At 55.3% G+C, this 26,842-nt stretch overlaps 1 protein-coding gene across 1 annotated transcript; it reads right to left on the bottom strand.

Annotated features, from left to right (window-relative positions):
- Positions 1–8,065: 8,065 nt before the first annotated feature.
- Positions 8,066–25,428, bottom strand: SOCS7 (suppressor of cytokine signaling 7). Its single transcript, XM_088536292.1, has 10 exons — positions 24,635–25,428; positions 19,903–19,967; positions 17,099–17,203; positions 16,215–16,316; positions 15,607–15,737; positions 14,995–15,163; positions 11,959–12,087; positions 9,060–9,195; positions 8,584–8,741; positions 8,066–8,341 (listed from the first exon to the last, which is right to left on the bottom strand). Exons 1-9 carry the CDS (start codon positions 25,426–25,428, stop codon positions 8,621–8,623), a joined length of 1,752 nt encoding a protein of 583 aa, XP_088392418.1. The 3' UTR covers positions 8,066–8,341; positions 8,584–8,620.
- Between the last annotated feature and the right edge of the window lie 1,414 nt (positions 25,429–26,842).

Here is a 26,842-nt window from a genome sequence, read left to right as displayed (position 1 = left end):
CCAACAAGGAGCAGGGAACATCACCAGCTGTGCCCAGATTGCCATGTTGGGAAAGCCCAGGAGCGAGCAGTATGTCCCCAGGGATGACCGTCCCCCGGGACGTTAGCTGGGAAAGAGCAGGGGCGGGAGAGGAGGAAAGACCAAAAGACGCAGCCTCACGAGAGCCCCCACCCAGTCCTGCTCCCTCCGTTGCAGCCACCCTGCTGAGCCGCCACCAGCCCCTTTCCCAAGCAGAGTCCCCTGCCCCGAGCCCGGCTGCCAGCGAGGTCCTTCCCAGGGAGTTGGCAGTGCCAGGACCCAGCCCTGGCAGCAAAGGAAACCTGTGGCAGAGCAGGGACCTCCGCATCGCTGCCAGACACCAACCTCCCAGCACTAAACCAGGGGCTGGAGACCACGGCCAGGGATGGGGCAGGATGGGCACCCGTGGGTGCCCAAGTTGCCACCCTGCTGGACCTGCCAGGACCAGGATCAGGAGCTCAGGGACCAGCAGAGACCCAGTATGGGGACCTCCGCAGCCGACGCCAATGGACAGGACTGGCCACAGCGGATAGGGGGCCGGTAGCTCCGTTGCCCCACTGGGGTCTGGGCACCACAGGCGGGTGACCCTGGGGGTCCTGGCGAGGCAGACGGGGTGCTGGTGCCTCCCCCAGGAGGAGGAAGGATGCAGGTCCCAGGGCAGGAGAGCGGGATCCCGGAGGAGACAAATGAGGATCCACGGGGTCCCCGTAGGGGTGTCCCAGACCTTTCCCAGCTCCGCGGGCGCGGGCAGCCCCGCGCATCCCGCCGGGAGCGGCGCCCATCCCCGTCCCGCCCATGCCGGGGCGGCGGCTCCGCTTCTGCCCGGCTCCTACCTGCTCCATGGGCGCCGCCCGCGGGCCATGGGCCGGAGCCGCTGCCGGAGCCGGTGTCGATGCCGCTGCCGGTGCCGCCGCGCCCCGGCTCGGCCCCGCTGCCGCCGCCGCCGCCGCCCACGCCCGGCGCCGCCCGGCGCATCCCGGGAGCGGCGTCATGTGAGCGGCGGCGGCGGGAGGGGGCCCTGCCCGCCCGGCCCGGCCCCCCCGGCGGCGCCGCCGCCCCGGCCCCCGCCCCCGGCAGCCCCCGGCTCCCCCCGCGGCGGCCCTGCCCGCGCCCGCCCCCCCGGCCCCGCAGCCGCCTCCTGCCATCCCTGCGCCCCCCCTCTCCCGCATCCTCCTCTCCTCCCTCCATCTCTGCATCCCTCCCGCCTCGGTCCTTACGCCCATCGGCGCCCTTTGCATCCGTCTGTCCTGCTTTCTGCACCCCTGTCCAGCCTTTCTTCACTTCCTCCATCCTCACAGCCATCCCCAGCCCTATCCACCCATCCACCCATCCACCCATCCATCCATCCATCCATCCGTCCATCCATCCATCCTCCCTTATGCCCATCTGTCCATCTCTGCCTCCTCCATCCTCCCACTCATCCTCACCCCCCCTTCTGCCCATCCTTCTGCCCATCCTGTACCATCCATCCATCCATCCATCCATCCATCCATCCATCCATCCACCCATCCACACCCTCTCTCCCTCCATCCATTCTCACAGCCTTTCCAGCCATCACAACACATCCCTGCATCCCTCCTTCCACTCAATCCCTATCCATGAACCCCCCACCCCTCTCTCCCTCCATCCATCCACCCACCCCTCCATCCCTTCTGCCAACTCCGACCCCCTGGCCACCCCACAGCACTCCCAGCCCAGCTCCCTCTGCCAGGGTGATGGCTCTGGGGGCCACCGGGCTCCCCGAGTGACACTGCACCCACGGGTGGGGGCCGGCGGGCAGCCCCCAGCCCCATGTTGGCAGGCGACACCCGCTGTCACCCGGCCCTGTGGCTGCCCGTCCTCCTGCCAGCGCCGGGTTGTGGCCCTGTCCCCTTGGTGGCATTTTCCAGGGATGCAGCCAAGCCCTCCAGCGTTGGTAAATATTAGCTTGGAGGCAGCGCGGGTGCCAGGCGCGGAGGGCAGCGCCCTGCGGGTCGGACGCCAGGGCCACGCGGCCTGCCCGCCCTGCACTTCCCATCCATCCCGCACCTCGGATCCCTGCACTGCTCCACATCCATCCTGCACATCAGATCCCTGCACTGCTCCACATCCATCCCACACCTCAGATCCCTGCACTGCTCCACATCCATCCTGCACCTCGGATCCCTGCACCGCTCCACATCCATCCCGCACCTCGGATCCCTGCACCGCTCCACATCCATCCTGCACATCAGATCCCTGCACCGCTCCACATCCATCCTGCACCTCGGATCCCTGCACTGCTCCACATCCATCCTGCACATCAGATCCCTGCACTGCTCCACATCCATCCTGCACCTCAGATCCCTGCACTGCTCCACATCCATCCCACGCCTCAGATCCCTGCACTGCTCCACATCCATCCTGCACCTCGGATCCCTGCACCACTCCACATCCATCCTGCACATCAGATCCCTGCACTGCTCCACATCCATCCTGCACCTCGGATCCCTGCACCACTCCACATCCATCCTGCACATCAGATCCCTGCACTGCTCCACATCCATCCTGCATCTCAGATCCCTGCACTGCTCCACATCCATCCTGCACTTCAGATCCCTGCACCGCTCCACATCCATCCTGCATCTCAGATCCCTGCACTGCTCCACATCCATCCTGCACTTCAGATCCCTGCACTGCTCCACATCCATCCTGCACATCAGATCCCTGCACTGCTCCACATCCATCCCGTGCCTCAGATCCTTGCACCGCTCCACATCCATCCTGCACCTCAGATCCCTGCACTGCTCCGCATCCATCCCGTGCCTCGGATCCCTGCACCACTCTGTATCCACCCTGTGTCTCAGATCCCTGCACTGCTCCGCATCCACCCTGTCCCTCAGATTCCCTTGCACCTCTCTCCCCAGATCTGATGGTGGAGAAGCCCCATGGGGACCCTTCTGCAAGGGGGTCCCTACAGCCAGCAGGGCCACTCGGTGCCCCCCATCCTGCCGGGAGCCCGCAAGGGATCGGGATGCAGCCCAGGATGCTCCCGGGGGCACAGGCACGAGGCTGCGTGGGCCGGCGCCGGAGCAAGCGGGAAGAAAGCGGCTTTTGTCCGGAGGCTCCGGAGCCTCGCCAGGAACCGGGAAACGTGCTGCTTTCTGATGCTAATGAGATGGTAAAAATAAGCTCCGCAGCGCAGCCATGTTGGGGCTTCTCCAGGGCGGCGGCCGCCGGACAAAGGGGCTTTGTGGCACCGCGGGGTGTCCCTGGGCCGGCCGGTCCCTGGGAGCGAGCGGGGCCGTTCCCGGCTCCGGGGGCAGCCGCATCCCGGGACCGCGATCCCGGCTGCCTCCCGCTCGCGCCGGCTCTGCTGCCCCTTTGGCCTCGCGGCAGCAGGGCCGGGAACGGGCGGATTCCGGAGCCCCGGGGCGCTCGGTGCTGCCGGCCCCGCGACTCGCGCGGCCCCCGCGGGCACCGCTGGCACCGGCGCCCCGGGCCGGCCACGCAGGGAAGAATTCGAGAGGGGCCGCGGAGCGGTCGCGTCAAAGGGGCCCTTTGTCACTGCGCGGAGGCGGGTGTCCCCGCGCAGAGCCAGCCCGGGCAGGGGGGGACACGGGGCAGAGGGTGGCAGGGAGCCGGGAGGGGGGGACACGGGGCGGAGGGTGACAGGGAGCCGGGAGGGGGGGACACGGGACAGAGGAGGGACAGGGGGCGGGGGGGGACAGGGAGCAGGGCCCCGGGACCCCGTCCCCTCGCAGCACCCGCCCCAGGGCTGCCGGCTCCCGCGGGGACATCTCCGCCCCCGGCTGCGGCGGGAAGAGGAGGATGGAGCCACGCGGGACACCCCCACGCGCAGCGGGGCCGGTGCCACCCGCGCAGCCCCATTCTGTCACTCGCGCCCCGGATCTGCCGAGCTCGGCGGGATCAAAGCGGCTCCGCGGCGCTGGGAAGAGGGAAAAGCGGCGGCGACGGCGGCTCCCGCAGCCGGGAAGGGGGCGGGCGGCAGATCCCCATCCCGCACCCAGGAACGGGAAAGAGCATCCCGCTCCCACGGCGGCTCACGGCAACACACAGCACAGAGGGCCATTTCCACTGGTTTTATTTCAAACTCCACTCTCTCCCCTCCCACCCCCACGCAAAAAAAACCCAAACGAACTCAAAAGCATCAGTCAAAATGACAATAAAAAGGAGCTACAAACACAAAAGTTGCTTCTCCCTCACTGACGACTTACAAAAAACTGGGAACTTCACACCAGCTTCCCCCCCCGGACCCACAGCAGCGACCAAGGTCCCCGCATGCGAGGCCAAACATGCCTATTAATACAATATATACAGACAACCCCCAGGTACAGCCGGTCACCCCCACCCCTACCCCCAAAAATAACCAAACACACCCAAAGTGCATTTGTTGTGTCTATATCAAAAAAACTTTTCTTCTTTTTTTTTTCTCTCTGTAAGATTGGCCTGCAAGTCTGTTTTACCATTTAGTAGCTTTTTTTTTATATAGTTTATGAAAATAAATTATACAGCAACTATTTTAATAAATTAAGCACACACACACAAAAAAAAAGAAAAAAAAAAGAAAAAAAAAAGGGAAAATCAAGCAATGCTGCATTTCTACTCAAGGGTGGTTGGAGAGGCCAGGGCGCCTAGTGCAGTCCTCATGTTGGACTCCACAGGGTCCTGCTTGCAGCTCCCCTGGCATTTGCCATAATCAGTGATATTTACCCATTTCCACTCCCATTTTTTAGCTGGGAGGGTAAATCCAGTGTTCCCCACCACTTGCCAGTCTTCACAAGAGCCTTTGGAAGCAAATAAGCGGGAGAGGGGCCTAGGGCACCCGTTGTGCTTTTGGGCCCAAAGCACCGCGAGGAAGCAGAGTCCCACATCCCTGCCAGACCCTGGGGACATCTGGGATCAGGAACTCGGGTCCTGCCCGCTGTTTTGCATGGAAGACTCTGGATTAGGAGGGAGTTTACCAGGAAAGCGGGGCCAAGAAGGGGAGGGCTATAGGTTTCCTTCAGAGGGGGTTAATAAAAACTCTTTGCCCCTGAAAGCCAAGGTGACAGGGAGCCCTGTGGGTCCCCAGCCAGCCCTCAAGCCAGGCGGCTCAGACCTTTGGCTCCACAAGGACAGTGAAGTCATTGAAATGTCCGATTTTAACTGAAGAGCAAAGGGCAACAGCCAGTTCCCTTCCTACACCTCCCTCCTTCAAACAGCTCCCAGCCCAGACTCCAGCCCCTGCTCCTTCTTTTCCAAGTGTATTTCTTCCTACAGGGAAGGCTGAAGAGCATCTACTGTCCTCACTACTCCTGTCTGATGCAGAGCAATAGGAGGGTCTTGTCATACGAACAGCACAAAGCTACTGCGTCCCACAGCCTCTCATCAAACATCCCATGCGATGTTTTTTTCCATCATTTCAGTTCTGCAAAATCTTGCAGAGATCTCAGTATCTAAAGTGGAAAGAAATCTCGGTTCCTCTCTAAGAGGATGGACTTCTCCCATGCTCAAGTTTCACCCAACAGCAGCAGCACCAGCCTGTTTGGGGAACGCCTCTGAAGGACGGGAACAGACACAGTTTGGATTATTCAAGTATTGCCCCCAAAACCCGGCTGCTTCGTGGGCAGTTCCCAGCGCCGTACAGCTCCCTTGGCGGCTCCGCAGGGACACGGCCGCAGTCGGGTGTGTGCATTTAGGGAAGCAGAGCATCAAAAAGCTGCTGCAAGCAGCAGTGCGAGAGCAGCAGAGCGTTTCCCTGCAAAGCACCCCACTCCGGGGAGCGGTTTTGTGCATTTCTACCCACGCTCCAGAAGCCTCCCAGCTCCCTCCCCATTCCAGCGATGGCAGAGACCGGTTCTACACAAATTCCCAGCATTTGGCAAGTGCCACTTCCCCCTTGTCTTCCTCTCTTTGGGGCTGTTATTCTTCCCCAAACCCAGCTTGCATTTTCTACCCCCAAACGAGGAAGGGGTGAAAATGCTGTTACTGCCATCGCACTGGGGAGCGGGACAGCTTCGCTCCCCATGCACTGGCCACGTGGCCCTCCCATTTGTATCTCCAAAGCTGCTTTTTTTTGGAGGGGAGCTTTAGGGGAGATATTTGCATCGGGCACATTGTGGCTTCGCTGGCACAGATTCAGACCCTTAAGCTATTAGACCACACTTGGCTCTTGGGTAGATTTTCCTTTCCAGTGTATGAAAAAACTGGAAGATTCAAATCCTCAGTGCACAGAACAGTCGAGGCGCAACAGGGCCACGTGCCTTGATATTGCTGAATGAAGTCTCATGTGCATGAGTACATGGATGCTTTTCCCAACATTCGCCCAATTTGCTGTGCGTTTCTTAGCCTAAGCAATTGCTTTTTTTCCGGCTCTGCTGGTAACTTGGTAGGAGATGCAGATCTTCAGCAGTGGAAAGGGAATACAGCAGTGGAATACAGTGGGATGAATCCCTGCCCCCCTCAGGGACAGGGCACATGAGCTCAGATCTCACCAAGGGTTGAGATATTCCATGCAGCAGGTCTTGGGTGCAGTAACCCTTCCTGAGGCCCATCGCCCCTGACATGCAACACAGTCAGCAGCAGGTAGTGTCCGATGAGGTATTTCTACGGATTTTGAAGCTGTTAGTTTCATCTGGAAGCCAAAACCCTTTCTCTTTGAAAAAGAAAACACACACTTGTTTCCAAGCCTCAAACAGAGGCCAGAGGTGATGGTTAAGAAAGGGAGGCCAGAATTTGTTAGCACCCTTTGTAGCAACACTTGGCAGAGGCAAACAACCCAGATTTTTTTCCAGGGTTGCTTTAAGATCCACATGACTGTGTCTAATTCAAGGACACTGATCATTCTACAGGGCAAGAACAAAGTCTTAACACGTTGCTCCTGAATGACCACATCCAGCTCGCAGGGCACTGACCTCGGCCCATCAACAGGCTCATCAGAAGACCCAGGCCACACACAGCATCCCATTTCCAGACCACATTGTTGCACGACGGAGCATTTGCTTCATCCGGGTCGCAGGAACATGTGTTCATTTACACAACGTGGGAGGAAGGATCCTTCGCAGCATCACTTAGGGCAAACATGAAACTCCACCATGAAATGCAAACTCTTTGCAGCTGCTGCAGTGAATGAAACAGCAGATCAGGATGCTAAGAGCCATTACAGCCAGCGACAAGCCTAGAAATGCAGTAAGGGCTGTATTTATTTTTTTTTACTGCTTCTGATTTGTTGCATTTCTATGGGCATCCCAGGGAGAGGAGGAGGCTGCAAGCAAGCTTGCGGAGAGATCAGATGCTATCCCAGACGTATTCTCAATCATCTGCTTCTTGCTCTGAGTCACACCAAAGATGCCTCTTAATGCCCAACTACTGATGAATCTCCTTCTCACCTCCCACTTCATTCACAGTTTCAGCAGAGAGCCAGCAGAAAGGTTAAAGAGCGTGTCCCAAGGCTCTGCAAGGCTGATACTACTTTAGAGCAAGTACCTTTGGTCCATGGACTGCAGCAACAGCTTTGCCACTTTCCACTTATTACAGAAGTTCTGAGCAACCTCAGCTTGCAGCTCTTCAGCAGGATCTTCCAGTGTTTTGCTAAGTGGAACGAGGCTTCCTCACAAGAGCATCCTTTGCTGCCCACTGTAGCAGCAGCCACTCCATGTGGCAAAAGGCTCCAGGACATCCAAATGGCTCACGTGCTCTTCCTTCCCTGCACCTAACTCGTTCAGGACTGCCTGCAAATCCAGTTGCAGAACTCAGCTGCCCATTTTGGCCCTTGTCTCCCAAATGCTAGAAAGCAGGGCAGCTAGAGCTGCACGCTGTCCATGTTCCCCAGAGGTTTTTCTACATAGCTGCACATGAATCTGGCTCATTCTGCCTCAGAAGCAGCTCTCTGGCTGCAGCCCCTTTTGATGAGAGCCAAAGAACAGTCTTACCATAATGCCTGGAGCAGAAGACCTTCCTAGAGAGTCCCCTTCTCTCTCGCTTCCCCCCGACCTTGAAGTTTCCAAGGGAGGATAATAAAATTCAGCTGATCATAAGACAATATTTCCCATGCTGAAAATAAACAAAAAAATGAAGACATCAAAAATAAAACTTTCAAAAAATCGTAAATAGTGCCATGACATTCTTTGTTCTGCAAGGAGTCCGTGAGTTGGGCTCAGCTCTCTCCTGAGACTCCCTCTCCCCCAGCCAGGAGCTGAGGCTCTTGTTCCTGTTCTGCTGTGCTTCCTGGGAGTCTTAAACCCTCTTCTGTATACAAAAGAGCTTGAGAGCAGAAGTCACACTGCAGAAGCAGGCTTCACTTTCGTGTGCTTTGTTCCCACCACAGCCTGACTTGGGCTACAGGATGGCAACTATCAAATTCCTAGTGGGAGAGAAGAGAAGATAGAGATCAAACATCCCACTTGATGCAGCAGAATCTAACCTAAACTGGAGCTGGTTTGGCACAAAGCTCCCTCTGGGGAGCACAGGCTTGTGCAGGTACCAAACGAGCACAAGTGGCCCTGTCCTTTTAGCCAAGATCTTGTTTCCTTTGCATCCAGATGGAACTGACCAATTTACACCCGATTTCCAAGGATACTGCACAGGCCAGCAGCACACACTTACCATCAGTGATAGCAACAAGACGGGAGAGGCAGCCTTGCTACGTTGAAGATTCAGTCTCCTGCTTCTGTTTGGAGATCAGCTGAGCTTCCTTCAGCGACAGGTACACCTCTTCCTGGGGGTCATAGTAGTAGAACTTGCGAATGTAGGAGATCAGAGGCCTGCAAAAGGTACAGACACACACGTTACCAGCAACCAGATCACCTTCTAGCCAGGTAGTTCCCCTGCGGCCCATCCAGCACAGTCACCAAACAGGAATCTCTTCTGCTACGGCTGTCAGTGATGGACAACACCCCATTCTGAGTCAGTCTGCTGTGTCCCTAAACCCACAGGACACGGAGGCTGCTGCCCCAAGGCTGCAGACATTAACTGCTCCTTCCCAGCACGTTTGTTGCCTTTCCTGCTCATGCAGATTTCTCTTTGCTGCCTGCTGGTGGGGAATCCAAAAAACCATCCCCAGCCCGGGCCCGGAGACTCACTTGGGCAGGGGGAGCTCTGGGATGTGGTCTATACGGACCAGCTGTCTGATCCGGAAGCGGCAAAGGTGCTGAAGGGATTTGACATTGCTGAACCTGGAGACTGGATACAGCAGCTGGACAGGCGTTGGAGGGAGACCTTAAAAAACAACATTGAAGAACAGTGTTATATTAGAAACAACTTGAATAGCTACAAATTCACACAGAAAAGGTGGTTTATGCTAACCTTGCTCCTGCAAGATTGCATCTACATGTCAGGAAGTCTTCCCTGACGCCCACTGCTTTGAAGTTGCCTGGAAATGGCCAGTCAGATTTTCTTGGAGCGATCCTCCTTTGACTGCAAAAGTTTCCCCAGTCTCCCTCAAAAGCGACTCTTCCCTCCGGCTAATGCAAAACAGTGACTGGGGCTACCAGAGGTAAAGCAGATTCTGGGATGCTGTAAGCTCCTAAACACCTCCCTCTCCCAGGATTAGTAGATGAAGCATCACTTGATCCTGAGAAGCAACAGGCCTTTGAAAGCCAGCGGATTTCAAGGATGCAGAAGAAAGTGAAAAGGAAGGCAGCAGGACTGGCACACAGGCTTTGCTCTGCCTAACCCTTTGGGTCCTTCTGGCGAGGCATTAAAAAGCAGGGGGATTTAGCGAAGCTCAAGCTGTGCAAGAGTTGCTCGTTCGGGGGGTCACGAGGCTGGGCACAAAGGCAGAGGCAGGAGGAGTTTCCATCACAGCAGCTCCCTACGCAGCCTGCAACCTTGCACAGCTCCAAGCAGGCTGCATCCAGCTCTTCCTCCTGCCCACAGCCTCCTCCTCCTCCTCCCCCAAAGTTAAGAGCGACAACAGAACCAAGGGGTCAGCAGGAACACTAAAAACGATCTTGGGGAGCCAGGCTCATTCACAGCACAAGGTTTTATCTGTCTTTACAGAAGGATTCAAAGCTAGTTATACTCTAACCCCCTCCTGCTAGCCCGTCTGAGGGCAATGGAGTGAAAGGAGAAAAGGGAAAGCTCTTCACACTAAGATGGGCTCAAAACTGCTCCAGGCAGCTCAGGAAGCTGAGCCAGCTTTTGAGGAAGCAAAGAACAGGAATCAATTGAAGGCCGAACCTCCCTCCCTACCCTTATTCTCCTTCCAGAAAGGAATTAGCCTCTGGGAGCTCAGCCAGCAGCGGCAGGGCCGCAGCACGAGCTCTGCCTGCTGCACTAGCCACATGCCCTGGTGCCGGAGCCAGCCCCGCTCCTCGGAGGAGCCGTTAGCACCTCAATGGGTCAAGAGAGCACACTGGAGATGCGGACCCCAAATATGCTCCCGCTAAGGACTGGGCATCAATAGGATGCTGGTTTTTCAAGGATCAAGGCTGGGCAGCTGGAAGGAGCAGCCGGGTCCAGTGCTGCATCCCAATGGAGAGGGGCAAGATCCAGAGGCAGCGCAGAGGTGACCAGAGCCAGGCAGTGACTCCTCAGCATGAGGGAATCTGGAGTACGATTTTTGGATCAACTCCTTTTCACTTAAGATATTTGCCTGTAATTCTACGAAGCCTGAGAAGCCCTGTTCCTGACGGGAAGAGCTCTTGGAATCAGCAAAGTAAAGTATCTTTAATGTTTAAGTCTCAAGGGTTTTTATGGGGCAAGGTACATTGCAAAACTAGCTTGACAGTTCCCTTCTCCCACCAAGGTATGACCATGTTCTAAAGCAGCACTGCAGCTATGGACAAACTCTGCAGCAGGGGGCAACACTGAACAAATCCGAGTTAAAATTCCAGCTCTGCGTCACTAAACAAGTCAGAGCAGGCCCGGAGCTCACTCGCTAAGAGGGAGCATCAGTCTCTGCAGGCCAAAAAGCCTCTGGGAGTTGTTCAGCTACGTGTAGGAAACACTACAGAGACTGCTGTTATCATCGGGGTCTGCAGATGGAATGACAGTAAGGACAGGCAGTGTATTTATTATAATTTCACTTGCAGATTTACTGCAGCAAGCAATGCTGCCCCTCTCTTTAAGGCTCTTTCCCATGACCTGTTTTACCACAACAGTGTTCCAGTTTCTCCTCCATTTTCTTCCCAAGCCTTTCCCCTTTCCCTCTTTGCAATGCATGTTCCCTGTTCTTTTCTCTTCCCTCTTGCACATCGGACTTTTCAGTTAGCTTCAGATGCACAAAGGACGAGCCAAAATCAGAATAGTTTAGATACAGAAGACACTGTCCAGCTGCCAGACTGGATTAAGCAGGAGGGAGGTGTGAGACCATTTAAGGAACCGGACTGATGGATGGAGAAACAAGCGCCCTGCAATTCCACGAGCTTGCAATCAAACATGCTTCGACAAAGCTTCACTTACACTCCCTCCTGGCTTGCAAGCACCTGCCTGTTGATGTTCTCTGGCACCACAGTCCCCCCAGGGACTCTGAATCTACAGTATCTATTGCTTGAGGCTCACATTTAGCTCACCACTTGGAAACGCTCCCACACATGCACTCCGTTTAATATCCCTCCCCTCAACAGCCCCAGGTGGGTTTCAGCAAAGGGATAACTGCAAAGTACGGAGTGGTTTGTAACAAAAGCATTGGGGCTGAGGGAGAGAAGAAAGCTGAGTTTTAGCAACCAGATAATTGCTCATCGAGGAGGTAACTTCCCAGCCTGCAGTTTATAGCTCCATTAGTTGTGGTGTTAGATGGTATCACGTTTCTATACTCGTGAAAAGAAGGTTCAGGAAGTCTCCTCACCAATACAAGTATTTGCTGCAGCAACAAGAGATCTGCTCCTCAGGATCATATTAAGGAGTCAATGAGCAAGGTACAAACCGTGGCACGGACCCCAGGGCAGCAGACCAATGCCACATTGAACGGGTCCTTAGGGCACATCAGTAGCTAATTCACAGAGCAACAAATATCACTGACTCGGGCACAAGACTCACCTGGAACCCTGGATCGGAGGAAGTAAAGAAACTTCCCGTTTTTTGAGTGCATGATTGCTCTCTTTATGAACTCCACCACAGACTGGCAGCGGTCTTCAAATTTGGGATGACACCACAGACTGAAGGTCCCTTCCAATAGAACAGAAAAGACTTCATGTTACAGGAAATGCTGTAAACTATGGAAACATATTTCAGCATAATATTAATACACCTGCTTCTCTGCAGTAATGTACCAACACCCCTCTTCACTTCTCTAATACAGTAACTTTAAGTCCACATGAACAGGTGCTTAATAACAAGGGGTTCAATTGCTGAAGCCCTCTTGTGCTAACCCTACTGCTGCAGGGATTCACTTTTATTTCAGAGCAGATGCAGCCCCATGTTCTTGCAGGCTTTTTCAAGTGTCTTAATTCTAATTATTCTCAAGCTAGAGGCAGGGATGAAGAAACACCAACACAATCCTCCCCTGCACTGTCACACTGCATGCATTAAGCTTAAGTAGCAAGCAGTGAAACCGGAGAAAGGCAACTTGGGGAAATCAGGCTCTCTAACCTGTTTAGAGATCTCTAAATAGGCTAGTTTAAGCCTCCTGTCAGACTACTCATGCCTTGTGCTGAAAACAGACTCCCTCATCTCTGCACTAGCAAAATGCTACTTGTGCTCCCCTCCTTGCCTCCCCATCTCCCCTTCTATCTGCAGGACAGCCTGAATCTAGAGTGATCCTCATGGCACGGGGTCCAGCAAGACCTGGCAGCACTGGCAGGAGCCAGCACAGAACACAACTCCACTTGTTGTGAGAGAATACAACAAGCGAAGAGAGAAGGAGCGAAGCGAAGGAGAAGCGAAACAGCAGCCAAGGGCTGGGTTTGGGATGGAGCCTCTTGGGCAGCCAGCGAGCTCGGAGCCTGCTGGGGGGCAGATTCCAGCTGTAGGTGTGTTGCAGAACTCATCTGCCTAAGTGCCATAGCTCAAAGCCAGAGAGGCGGCAGAGTCACCTTGAAAACACTCTGCGTCCACGTGAAGCCTCACGCTAAGGAGAAGGTTTAACCAAATTGTGCCCAGTGGGTAAGAGAGCCCTGGGACTTCAGCACTGGGAAGCTCCCCCAGCAGCATCACAGCACCAACCTGCTACAGGAAAAACAACTTTGTGAAGTGTCCAGAGCATGTGGCTTTGTAGTGGGGACAGCAACCGGCTCTAGAAGGGCCACACAGAGCTCACTGAGGTTTATCTGCACTTCTTACCCTCCAGTCGGATCTGGGGGGCTGTACTGGGAAAGGTACCTCTCCTCCCACCATGGACCAGTTTGTGAACTGTGATCTGTTTAGTACCTGCTAAGCATTCGGGATCAGAAAACAAGGAGAAATAAGGAACTCTTTCTGTGGACCACTGACCCCAGATCTGAATACACCTACCAGTCACTTTTAAGGGCTCAATAGATAGTCACTACAGGGTAGTAATGTTACTACACAAGCATCCGTCTCCTTTCCCCAGCTTGCCTACTCAGCTTTCCTAAAAAAGGAAAGAAGTCCTAGTTTCTGCCTCCCATCTACCTGAAACCTGAAGGTCAAGCATTTATCTATTTACCATTCCCCTAGCCCCACCGTTTGTCACCTTCATCGGTTTATCAAAGTGCTCAGCTCAGCAGTTTTCCACTCTGCTGTAGCACATTCAGCAGGAGGCTGAGGTGGGAGCACAGAGCTGCCAGCACGGACCAAAGCACCGGATCCAGGAATGAAATCCCTGATTCACTGCCATGACCTGGAATGCTGCTCTAGGGATGCTGGCAGCACCAGCCTTCAACCTGGGCATCCAAAAAATAAGGAGAAGGAAGGACACGTGTCTAATAGGCCACTGGGGCAGAGAAGCTCCTTGAGTGGAGGCATCCTACATCTAAAATAAGAATGCTAAGCAGCAGCAGAGGAAGCCTATAGAAGAATATCCACTGTACAAACAGCTTCTATAGGGACAGGTGGATGAAAACATCCTCCCCTCTTGTGCAGTGGTGAAGGGCAGAGGGATGGCTCTGAAGGAAGGTGCACCAGCATTAATCCTACCAGAGGGGTTCCAAAAGCACTGCCAGGTTTATTAGCTCCACACCAGTATCCCTAGGGCAGTGGCGAAAAGGTGAAAAAGGATGAGCTTTGCTCAGAAAGGTTACAAACACCAGTTTCTCCAGCAGATTGGATGAGAAGCCTTGGAACCCATTATTTGCAAGCCCATTTAATGAGTGTTATGCAGACACCTATTACTAAGGCCTTCCCACTGGTTACAAGGCAGTGCAAGAGTCTTGATAACACCTTCCCCTGGTGCACGGAGCCTCTCGGGCATTTTACTTGGCCTCAGGGCAGCTGTCGGCACAAGTGTTCAGCAGAGAAAACCACATTTGAAGATGAGCAGAAAAAAAAACCTGTGGGTGAGGTGAGAAGCATCCCACGTGAAAGACTGAGCACATCAGGAAGAAAGTGTGCAAAGAACATGCACGAGTTCTCAGAATAAAAAACCACAATAGTGGAACCAAGACCTCAGCCTGGGACAACAGCTGGTGCCACTGCTGAGCATCTCTTGGACGATGTTCAGGGGACAAATGAAGTGGGATGACAAGACACCATACAAGAAATCTGTCATTCACACGGCAACGAGGTTCACTTTGGGAATCATTGACAACTATAAATGACGGACTTTTCTGCACATTGCTTCTCAACCACACGGGATCTCAAAAGCCGTGTAACCATTTTAAGGCCAGTTTTCCAAAGCTGGAAAAGAGAGGCACATAGAACTCTTGTACTGACCAGTTTTTCAGAGGTATAGAGTTTATAAATAGGTTCATGCTGCCTGAGGCATTAAAAACTGGAGTCAAGCACATATTCTAAAACCTCTTGCATAACTAGACACACAAAAATGTATCTATCACTGCTGCTCCCTCTTTCCTGCCATGTCTGAGCTCAAAGCACTGGTTTAAGCCGCAGGTATCGGGCTGGAGCACAGACAGACACCTGGTTGGCAGCAGCATCCCAGGATCCCGCCGCGGCGCTCACCTCTGTAGTGCTCCATGCGGGTGTGATGGGTGATGCCCTGCGATCGGAAGCTCAGGCTCAGGATGTAGCGGGGGTCGGAACTGTCTCGGACCAGAAAGGACCCGTCTGGCTTCCCCTTCAGCTTCATCTCTGCATCCTCCCAGTTCATAGGCCCCCAGTACCAGCCACACTACCAAAAGAAAGCGGTGGTCAGAATGCCACTGGGCTACCAGCAAAAAAGGATTTTAACAGCAAAGACGCAATACAATTTGCTCATCATTAATTCACTTTAACAAAGAGTGGCTGAATTCACCCAAGGACACGGATGCTCAGGACTCGCTGCTCCTCCATCAGTGTGCCACCACATCCCCTACCACAAGGGCTCCTGGAATCCCTGACACTGATGCTCCTTCCCATGCTTTCCAAAATGTTGTCCTGAGCTCAGCAGTGATGACCTCACTGGGAGAAAACTAGAAGGGTTTTTTTTTTGTCCTATCCTAATCTTATGCTTCCAGGTCTGTAAAAAAGCTCATTGGTCCCCAAAGGCTTATGCAGGCTCTAATCCTGCAGCCCAAGAGGGCACATCTCCCCGCCCGGCCCTGCTCGGCTGCCGCAGCACCGGGTCCACGTTACCTTTTCCAGCTCCCGCAAGCTGGCGGCGAAGCTGCTGGCGTCGGGGCGGTACAGGGGACACTGCAGGTGCGGGGCCGGCTGGCTGGGCACGGCCTCCGCCGGCCGCAGAGGGACGATCCGCGGGAAGGCGTCTGCAGAGGGAGACACGGGAGTGCCACGGTCACCGAGAGGAGCCAACACAAGGGATGAGCTGCCTCCCCCAGCATGTTCACAGCTCTAGGTGAGGACAGAAGCAACAGAACTGCAGCACAAGAAAAAAGCCTGGGCTCACTGATGAGGGTGGTGTCCTTGCAAGGGACACTGTGGGCATCACTGTCTGGCTCTTACAAAGCGACTAATTCAGCACCTTCACCTGCTATTTCTTTATATCAGCTCACAGGGAGGGAAGTGCCAGGCAGCACTGGCTGAAGGGAATTTAAATACATGCCAATATCTTAGGATACTAAAATAGGGCGTAATTAAAACTATTTGGGTCCTGAAGGACAGGAAACAACCTCATGTACCACTTATTTGGACTATGCAATATGCTGGCTGTCAAAGCTTGGGGTTTGATCCCTCCAGATCCCTGAAGGGACAAACGGGAGCCTTGCTGCTACAGCTAAGCTGACCTGGGGCATGGGGTGGAGGAGGCGGAGGCAGAGGGAAAGACTGCAGGGAGGACCCCATCGGACCCACTAGGACAGATGTAGGCAGCGTCCCACTGATATCATCTAGAAGAGAACAGAGGCAAGAGATATTCAGAAAACAGGAAAGCGAGCAAGCTCTGCACTGCCGAGCGCCCCACAACACGGCACACGCAAACTCGCACTAGCGCTGCTTGGGAAAGTGGAAGATGATGCTTTTCACTGAGCTCATGATCTTCCACCGGCTTCTCCGAGAGCAGGTAGTTGTTGCCACTTCAAACGGGCTCATTTCAGATTCCTCGGAGGCTCCCACACACACGCATTCACTCACATGCACTCCCTGAATGCAGAAGTTAACTTTCCAGCCCAGCCCCTTGATGCGTGCAGCCTGCAGCACAGGACGGGCATTACGGAAGGTTTCGCAGGCACGGCACTGCCCTGGCATGTGCAGTTTAAGGTGCTGTTTATCCAGGCTGACTTTATTCTTCCTAAACTCCTCCCAGGCAGAGAGAAGCCTCCTCCAGAGAAGGGTGCAGAACAGCTAAGCCAGGTTCCCAATATCCTCCCAAGGAGCTTCCACAAACTAGAGAGCACAGAAGGGAATCGTCCTTGCTTGGCTATGGCTAGAAAGAAGGGAAGTTTCCAAAGGCAGATGCAGCACAGGACACACTAGGAATACAGCCTCCTAAAGCCCCTCCTTGTATTGCTCTGCCCCTCCTGGCTGATCTAAGAGAAATGCTGCAGCCTTCAGTGAACAGCAAGAAACATTCTGCCACGGAAGGGAAAGCAGGAGTGTTACAGGGTCAGAAGAGCAAGCGGCAAACCCGCTGCCAGGGATCCCCGTGCAGGACCCCCGTGTTGGAGGGTACCTAGAAGGCTGAGGCTCCTTCGCGGTGGCGGCGGCGGCGTCGGAGGGTGAGGGGAGGTCAGTCCTCGCTGAGAGATGTCCACGTCCACCAGCGACACCGTTTCACCTAGAGGTTGGTGGAGCAAGACTGTTAGAGGGGACCCTACGCAAGGCATCCTATGCAAGGCACGAGGAGGAAGGAGAAGAGAAAGGGCTGCAACTTGAAGACATTCAGAGAGGAGTTTCCACCAAAGATCTCCAGGGCATCTCATTAGCTGTTTTCAAATCGAGTTTTTCTGTTGCACCAATTCTGAGGCATCAATCAGCTCTGCTCCTGCAGTCCGAAGGTCAGGCCCTGACCAACTGGCAGGCATATGGAAATGATAAATATTGATACGTGCTACTGAACCCAGACCAAATCTGTTATCAAGGGACTATGATGAGGAAGGGGCTGCAAAACGTTTCATCATCCAGTTAATGTGATGTGCAGAGCTTCCTGGACAGAAGGAGTAGGTACCACTTAACACTAAAATCCTAAAATCCTTGAACTGGTGCTCCTATTCATTTCAAAAGGTGTTTGCCTACAAGTACCTTAACCCAAAAGGAACACCCTGAGCCCAAACGCCTATGAGGGCAACATTTCTTAAGATTAATGATGAAGGGGGACAGGCTTTTTATCAAAAAGCTGAACATGCCTGTGTGGAAAGGTTCTGGAGAGGGGACACTGCTGGGGGAAAATAATGACACAGAGGAAGATGGATAACTTAAAAGGAGAAAAGCTTAAAGATAAACTAAACAAGGTGAGAGAAAAAGCCATCAAATCTAGGCTAAAGTATCAGCTCCTCTTCTGCTCCAGATATGGCAACAGCTCTCAATAAGCATGCGACTTACCAGGCACTACATAGGACAATATTGACTCAGCTTCCCTCTGTTTATAAAAAGCCTATCTGCTAATGAGCAAAGTTAAGAGATGCATTTAGGGCTGTTTGTCATCTAAGGTAACTTATCCCTGGGGGATTTATGGGAACACAGAGTCACTCTGAAAGTGAGTGAAGTGAGTCACGGTCACCAAGAAATCCTCACAAGCTGCCCCAGGCATCCAAATGCCACCCCTCTTCGGTGGGTCCTGCCTGGGGAAGTCCAGCTAGGTGGAAAACCAAGCAAAAAGCAAACAAAAAGGCCTCTGCTACACAAAGAGAGGCAGTCAACGACAAACCAAAGCAAATATAATTTGGACATGCACTTTAGGAAAGCTGCCACGGTCTCCTGCAAGCCAAAAGCTCCTGGGAGGGCACAGCTATTGACTTGCAGAAATCAACATAAGTCATTTTTAAAATGACTTGTCTTATTTATCAATAAGATAAACTAACATTTAGTCGAATAAATCTCACAAATTAAAAGCAGGAAGTTATTAATTTCAGGTTCTGCTATTAGTCTTCCAAAGAGATGCTTTGTGCCCCATCATCACCAGCACCAGGACTAGGGACTTTACACTCACAGCAAACACTCCCTTCCCCCAGCAACAGCTGACCAAGTCTGGCAGCAGCTTTTGCTTTAATCAGCCTTGATTTGCTAAATAAACACACACAACGCTTACGGGAAGCCAGGCACATCACACAAGGAACAAGTTCTCTGCACGAAGGCCCTCTACCTAGACATGAGCTGAAGGGATAACCAAGAGCAGAATGGAGGGGTGAGTGGGAAGCACTACAGTTGGATTATCCCCAAATTACTCCCTTTCTGAAGGACCCGAGCGAATTACACAGCTGAAAAACAGTAGGACCCGATCAGAATTGTTCAGTTCTTGGCAAATCAGATGAACGCTCTGCCTTGAAGGTCACTTCTCTGAAACATAAGCCACTTTTCAGCAAGCTGTCCAAAAAGAGGCTTTAGCCCATGCTCAGGAATACAAAATACACCAGCACCTTCCCCGAGCTCCCCAAGACCTAAACCAAGAGGTCACTTCCAACTCCACCCACTGGCTTTTCCTAATACTGCTAACACTACGCAGTCAAATATATTTTGATTCCTCTACCCTGCAAATAAGATCCTTAATATTTATTTTTTAATCTGGCTTTCATAACGGGCTTCGCAGAACTGGGTAGCTGAAAAATCTGCATAAAACAATATCTAAGGTCACAAGTAAATGTTTCAGAGAGGAATTTCCCCAGCCTATGGCGAGGGCTGCTTGGACTGCACATACACGTGGTGCACGGCACGCGATGCACGACTGCAACCTCTGCGTTACCCCTTGCAGCTGGGAGTCAAGCAGGACTTCCCCGTGTAGCATTTGCAAAGCAGGCAACTTCCCCACAGCAGAAAAGGGAAGGAGAGAGAAAGCCACAGGAAATGAGAGCAGGGAAGCTTGCAAAGGAGGAACAACAGCTGGACCAGGAGATGCTCCTCCGCAAGCGAGGCCTGAATTCCCACATTTATCCCGCAGCAGAAGGGCCGAGGGAGGCGTGTGGGACGCAGGGCTCTGTCTCACCTCCTTTTGAGGAGGAGGAGGCCAACACGTGCCCTGCATTGGCGCTACAGGGGATTTTCCAGCCTGCTTTGACCTGGTGGAAGATGGATCTTCACCTCCAGGATCACCCCTCAAACTTGCAATTCCAAAGGAAAAATTGCAAAGGGCTGACACCAGAATCATGCGCTTCAATATTCTTATTGTTTGTTTGTTTTGGGCCAGGCAGAGCAAAAAAGCTATCTGCAGAGTTCCTAGCATGACATGGAAGAAGCAGGCATGTTATCTCTCTGTCATTAAGCACATATTGCCCTTTTCATAGCAAAAGGGAATGCCGTTCTGTAAATCTTTCCCATTCTTACCTGTGAAGAGGGGGCTGAAAACAACCGGGGAAAAGGCACTTTGCGTTCTTGTCAGTCTGTGTTTCCTACAGGAAATAAAGAAACATTGTGAAGAGAGATGGGGAGACCCATGGATCCCAAAAGAAGAAAACATCATTTGATTTTCTTTAATTAGGAGCTTTCACCATTATTTATAGAAGTTGGCCGAACTCTGCATGCGCACTCAGTTCTTGGAGCAGTTGTTTGGCTTAAGGAGAACAGTCAACCAGTAAAGCTTGGTCTCAATCCTGCTACTAAGCAAATCTCTAACTAGGTAATTAATAAAGTCTTTGGAAAGAAAAACCCCAAGCAAGTACGGTAACTGCAGCCAAGGAGCTGTTTCACAACAGACATCACAGTATTTCTCTGGAGCAGACATTGCCAAATGCCTTAGACAAGCAGGTTTGGATCCCTGCACAATTACGGATGGTGCCTGAGCAAGCGCATTAGATGCCCTCACGCTCCGGGTTCGTAGAACGATTCCCTCACCCCGAAACGCTCCAGACTACGGGTGAAGGGCAGAAAAATTAAACCTAGAGCAACTGCGATGGATGGAAACAGCTACAAATCTAGTGAGGACTCCGTAACACCTGCAATACCCCATTCAGAAGGGCTCTGTGCAAACCTAAGCAGAGAAAATGCTGGTACAAGGCACAGGGCCCCCAGGACTCGAGCCTGGCTCCTGCTCTCCCCTCAGCTCTGGACTCTCCTCTAGAGGCCAGTTTGCATGAGAAGATCTTGCAATGGAAAACAAGGCAGGGGAAAAAAAAGCTGCCCGATTTGCCCACTATTTAAATCATGCAGAAGCCCTTTTTATAGGCTGCCCAACCGCAGGGGGGTTTTTTACAGAGCAGATGCTGATCGTGAACGGTTTTGAGCAAAACCCAACCTGCGGCCTAGCGAGCTCCAACCTCGTTCAGCGCCAAAGCAGCACCAGAGCACGCTGCAAACGGCCTCCCGAGCAAAGCTCCCATAAAACTGCCTGGGAATGAGGGCTCCCACCTCCCAGGGGGATTGCATGGGATAAACACAATTTAGCCAAGCTACAGGGAGGAGAAATCCGAGCTCCGGTCTCATATGGCCACGCAATAAAGCCCCGTTTGAGCACCCGGCAGATGGGTGTGCCCTGATTTTTCCATGGGGAAAAGCAAATGCTTCTCTGCTTTCTATCTAAACCACCCCAGCGATTTCACTGGGTCACACAGCTGCGAAAAATAATATTTAATACCATAAGCTTGCTCACAAATAGAGAAAGCCTCCTCATTCGGATAAATAAATATCCCACTAAAATGCTCAGAAGTGTTTGGTTTTCAAGCCTACGTGAGGGTTTTGCTCCCAGATGAACAGCACCGTGCACCAGCTGCATGTGCACACACAAAATTACATTTGTGGACTAATATCAACTAGTCTTATAATCTAGTAGCAGGTTTTGTTCCTAGACACTAAACCACACAGAAAAGAGAATTACTGGCATCTTGCTGTTATCAAAGCAGCAATACTATGCCAACGTTTTATGGCCATTGACAGACTCCTATGATTTCTCATTTCCAGCAAGCTCACATCTGCAGCAGGCTGAGAGCAAGAAATAATTCACGTGGATTGAATCTTCCACTTTACAGCTCAATCCCTGCCAAACTCTGCTTCCTCCTCCTGCCTTGAAGTTCTGCCGTCACCTCCAAAGGCTGCTGAAAAGCACGGATAAGTAATTGAGTGCGAAGAGAACCCAAGCGCGGGGGCACTACAGAGCCATACGGGGACACTGCCATGCACAGCTACCACACACAGATCCTGCACAGAGATCCTAGAGGATTACCAGGAACCCCCTGGAGCTCTATCACATGGGAATTTTGGGGTCAGCTACCTGGCAATTCAGCAATACCCGAGGCAGCCACCTCAGAGACCTGGCAGAGAATATGTTGACTTCACTCCCTGTGCTGCAAAGTCACGGCGAGTCTTACCCAGCCATCCTGACCAGCTATATTTACACATATAACAGGGGCATTTGTTAAAAAACAGAAGATCGGGTCACCAATATCGGCAGAGCAAGAGTTAGGTACCACTCTGGCAACTGATGGGTAGAAACAGCCCAGCTCTATCTATGCCAATGCCTGAAACTGCTCTGCCCCCTTCCCCTCTCCCAACTACCCCAACAACCCTGTGGTAAAAATTGCTTCCAAAAAGGCGTTTTCACTGATGCAATATTTAAATACCAACACTCAGGCCTGGAGAGGGAAGCCTCACACTGGTATCTCTACATTTAGTTTCAGTCCAAGTCTCTTGCAGCTCGGCAGAGCCCAGCTATTGATTTTTAGATAATTGTGCTGGTTTCCTTTTAACTTTTGCTACTTGCAGCAAGCAAAGCTGCACTGTGATGCCTCCAGAAGTGACATCAAGTGGGCACCAAACAGAGGTAATTCTGCTTCTTGGCAATGTTTAAAAAACATCTTATCTGCCTTGCATCAGAGGGGCAAGTTGCCCATGTCCAACGACAGGCTTGGATGGACTCCTGCAGCCCAAACTTCCAGCTTCTCCTGGTCTCCAGCATGAGGGAACTCGGGAAACTGGAAGCAGCAAAGAGGGCCCTGACCCACCCCAGCTGCTGCATCGGGCACCTTGAACCAACCTTTGCTCAAACACTGCCCAATTAGCGCAGCAAAATCCCGCGGCGCCGGAGCGCAAGAAGTCAGCACTTGCACCGGCAGCGACCATTAAATTCCGCAACAAAGGGAAAAATCCGGGCCGCAATACGGTTCACTTCTGCTCCAAATCTGTTAAGACATAACTGGCAATTTTACGTCACCTTATTTCAACACCGCGATCCCGAAGGCTCCTCGTTCTTGTCAACAAGAGGAACGAACAAGCCGCGGGAGCACTAGCAAAATATTATGCCATGAAGGGGAGCTTGACTCGCTGCCATCTGAGGCACAGTCAGTCACTTGTGGCGGCCGAAGGTCCTAGGGACAGTGTAAAACAGCCTCCATGCTCTGCCCGCAAACCTGCCACTCTCCCAGGTCATTCCCTGCTTCCAAGGGGTAATTCCAGCCCCTTGGCCTCTTCCTCCTGGCATCTCCAGGAAAAAAAAAGCAGGGAGATGCCACTAAAAACCCTTGCACTGGCAAGCAGCCATGCTGGGAGAGCGCTGGGCTCGGACGTGCAAAGCCTGGTCAATTTAACACTACTTTTGGGCTGGCTGGAAATAGTCACTTTGCCCTCCATCACTCACCCTTCCTCCACGAGGAATTCTATTTATTCTGCTGGAAAAGCTACAGAAGCAGAGAAAGTTTCTGTAGGTCCAGCCTGAAATCCATCCCGACACGGGAGCAGCTGCCAACGCAGCCCCGAGCCAGCACGTCACCCTCGGCCACGGTACCAAGCGGCCAATGTCGTCTGCTCGGACACACGGCTTTTGTCCCCAGCACGAGGCTGGCACGGGGAGAGCAGCCAAGGGCTCCCGGGGGGTGACGGGTAAGGAACAAGGAGGCCTGCGCAGTGCCACCATCACGAGGGGGATTAAGGGGAACTTGCTCAAAATACAGTTTGCACAACCGAACCAAACCCCGCTCTTTTCTGAGCAGCTCAGGAAATCGGGGCCAGTTCAGTCAGTTTCAAAACTGCAGGATTTTCAAAGAGCAACTATAGAAAGTGCTGGCAGTGCCGGGCAGGGCAGCACAAATTCAGCAGCGGTTCAAAGCTGCTCATGGAGACAACCCGCCCGCTGGCTCTGCCCTGGCTGCGGGACCAAAGTGCCAAAATACGAAGAGCCACTGGCCACAGCTGCTGGCAAGGGGCAGCTTGGAAACCCCTGCTGCTTCCCAGCTCCGTGACCCAGCTGCAGCCAAGGGGGACACCAGCCAAACAGGCGCCCAGGCCGATACTACAGCCAGAGCTCTGCATCCCACTCATCCCCATGCCCAGGTTAATCCCTCCAGCTCCCAACACCCGGCTCCTCCGCACAGCAGAACGGAGCCGGTTTCTGGACACCGGCATTTCCTTCTGCCACAGCCCGGGGCGAAGGAGAGCGAGAGGAAACACTGGTGTTTTCAGCTGCACCCCAGCGTTTCTAAGGGCCTCCCCTGGGATCTGCTGCTTCCTCGCCACGGTGGCACCTGCAGCGTCCCCAGGGCACCGAACGGACCTGAAACCAAGAAGCGCCGCCGCTGCGGGTGGCACAAGCTGCAGAGGCGGCTCCTTCCCCCAGCCTGGTGCAGGGAACTACAGCCCCATCGCCTCCCGTGCTGCTGCTGGACATCTCCGCGGCCCCCTTTCCTGGTGCCTCTCCTGAAGGAATGCATTCCTCCCTGCCTGCCTCTCCCGGGCTCAGGCTCTGCTGACAGGGAATGTTCTGCAGATGCTCCAAGAGGCCCTGGCATCGCTCAGGACGGGCACCCCCGTGCACGGGAGGAACAAGGACCGGCCTCGCGCTGCGGCCTCCTCTGCCCCGCGTGTCCCACGCGCGGCAAGACGGGGGCTCGGCAGCACCCGGGCTCCTTCCTCCCTCTGCAGCGCTGAGGGGCCCCTCGGGGCTTCACACGGTGCCCGGCGCGGGCACCCGCTGCGATTCCAGGGGCTCAGCCGGGCAGGACGCCGCTCCTCCGCACGGACACCGTCCTCGAGCCAGCTCGGCCCCAACCCGGGTGTCCCCATTCCCAAGCAAAGCCCCGGGACACGGCGGAGCGCGGAGGACCCCCCTGCCCGCAGCGAGCCCCGGACCTACCTGCCGGTGTCGGCCTCGCGCCCGCGGGCCCCGCACACGTCGGTGAGGCTCCCGGCGGAGGCGCCCAGCTCCCCGCCGCGCCGCTTCTCGGCGGCGGCATCCGCGGCGTGCGAGGCCCCGCTGCAGCTCTTGGTGCGGAACAGGCGGCTCAGGCGCACCCGGAGCGAGCCCTTCCTGCCCGCGGCGGCGGCCGGCGGAGCGGCCCGGGCGGCGCGCGCGGCCCCGCGCGGCGGCTCGGCCTCCTCCTCGGAGCCGCTCTCGGGCTCGTCGGGCTCCAGCGCCTCCAGCACGAGCAACGCGTCGCTGGTCTCCTCGGCGGCGGGCGGCGGCAGGAGGCCGAGGCACGGGCAGCCGCCCTTGGCGCCCAGCGCGCCCGGCTGCAGCCCCAGCGCCGCCAGCTGCAGCTCCAGCCCGCCCGGCGCCACCGAACAACCCCCCGCTGCAGCCGCCGCCGCCGCCGCCGCCGCTTTGGGCTCGAGCGCGCAGCGGTGGCGCGGGCAGAGCAGCTCCGCGCCGCCCGCCGGGCCCTCGCCGCCCGCCGCCGGGCCGCCCTCGTCGCCGGGCCGCGCCACGTTGCGGAAAACCATGAGCTGCGGCCGCGAGCCCGCGCCCGGCAGCGCCGCGGCCGCCGCGGGGAACCGCGCGCCGCCGTTGGGGCCGTTAACGGCCGCGCCGCCGCCGCCGGGCCCCGCCGCGGCCGCCTCCGGCGCGGCGCCATAGCCCAGCAGGCGGCTCAGCACCCGGTACGAGGCGGCCGCGGCCGCCTCCCCTTCGCGCAGCTCCGCGCGCTGCATCGCTGCGGCCGCTGCCCGCCCCGCCGCGAGCGGCACCGAGAGCCGCCGCCGCCGCCGCTGCCGCCGCGCACCGGCCCCGCCGCTGCCGCGGCCCCCCCGCCGCGGCCGCGCGCGCCGCGCCACGCCCCCCCACTTCCGCCGCCGGCTCGGGACACGCCTCCTTTGGCGAGGCCACGCCCTTTTCGGCTAGGCCACGCCCCCGTTGAAGAGGCCGCGCCCCTTTAGGCGCGATAACGCCCCCTGGAACACAGGCCACGCCCCTTCTGATAGGTTCCGCCCCGTATGCGAGGCCACGCCCCCTCCGCGCACAAGCCCCGCCCCTGGCGCGCGGCTTTCACGTGGTGCCCCCCCCGCGCTGCCCCGCGGCGGCGCTGGACGTGTCCCCCTCCATGGAGGAGCGTCCCCCTCCATCAGGACACGTCCCCTTCCATCGGGACATGTCCCCCTCCATGGGGAAGTGTCCCCCTGTATGGGGGCATGTCCCATCAGGATGCGTCCCCTTCCATCAGGACATGTCCCCTTCCATCAGGACATGTCCCCTTCTATCGGGACGTGTCCCCCTCCATCGAGGCACGTTCCCCTTCATGAGGGAGCATCCCCCTGTATCGAGACACGACACCTTCCAACGGGACATGTCCCCCTCCATGGGGGCATGTCCCCCTCCATGGGGACATGTCTCATCAGGATGCGTCCTCTTCCATCAGGACACGTCCCCTTCCATCGGGACGTGTCCCCTTCCATTGGGTCATGTCCCCTTCCACCGAGACACCTCCCCTTCCATCAGGACATGTCCCCTTCCATCGGGGCACGTCCCCCTCTATCCGCACCGCTGGGGCTGGGGAAACTGAGGCCCGCTGGCACAGCCAGCCTGGCGCGACTCCCGCTTGGTTCACGCATGGTTCACGCACGGGTTTTGCATGGCCCTTGCACACCCAGCCCAGCTCCCGCACACCTCATGCCCGCCCTTTGCCTGGCCCCAGTGCAGCCGTTAAGCGGCTCTGAGCCAGCCCTGGCACACGCACCCGGACAGAGGGGAAGGACAGGCTTTTCCCTGCAGCATTCCGCAGGGCAGCACGAAGGGAGTGACTATCGGAGCAGCCCCGGCCCCGCCAAGCCCCTGTCCCTTGGCTGGGTGGAAGAGCAGGAGTTAACGGGAGCTGGCACCAGGTCTCCTCATCGGGGCATCATCCCGGGCACGGACAAGCCGAGGGGGCAACAAGGAGTGAAGCGGCGGGGGAGCTGCTGCCAGGAAAATTCCCAGCCCCGTTGCCATAGCATCCCCGCACGATGCTCCTGCATCCCGGCCGGAGCCGGGGCACGGGAATGCTGCAGGGGGGGAGCTCCGGAGGGGGACGGCTCTTGGAGGGTGCCCGCGGGGCTGGCAGAGCGGCGGGAGGCGGGAGCGGGGCGGGCA

This window comes from Tinamus guttatus, unplaced genomic scaffold (genome assembly GCF_059628265.1).
Source record: "Tinamus guttatus ecotype Peru unplaced genomic scaffold, ASM5962826v1 Tinamus_guttatus_pri_ptg000655l, whole genome shotgun sequence".
In the NCBI taxonomy this organism is placed as follows: domain Eukaryota; kingdom Metazoa; phylum Chordata; class Aves; order Tinamiformes; family Tinamidae; genus Tinamus; species Tinamus guttatus.
Note: the sequence above shows the minus strand (reverse complement) of the source record. Positions and strands in the feature narration are given on the sequence as shown.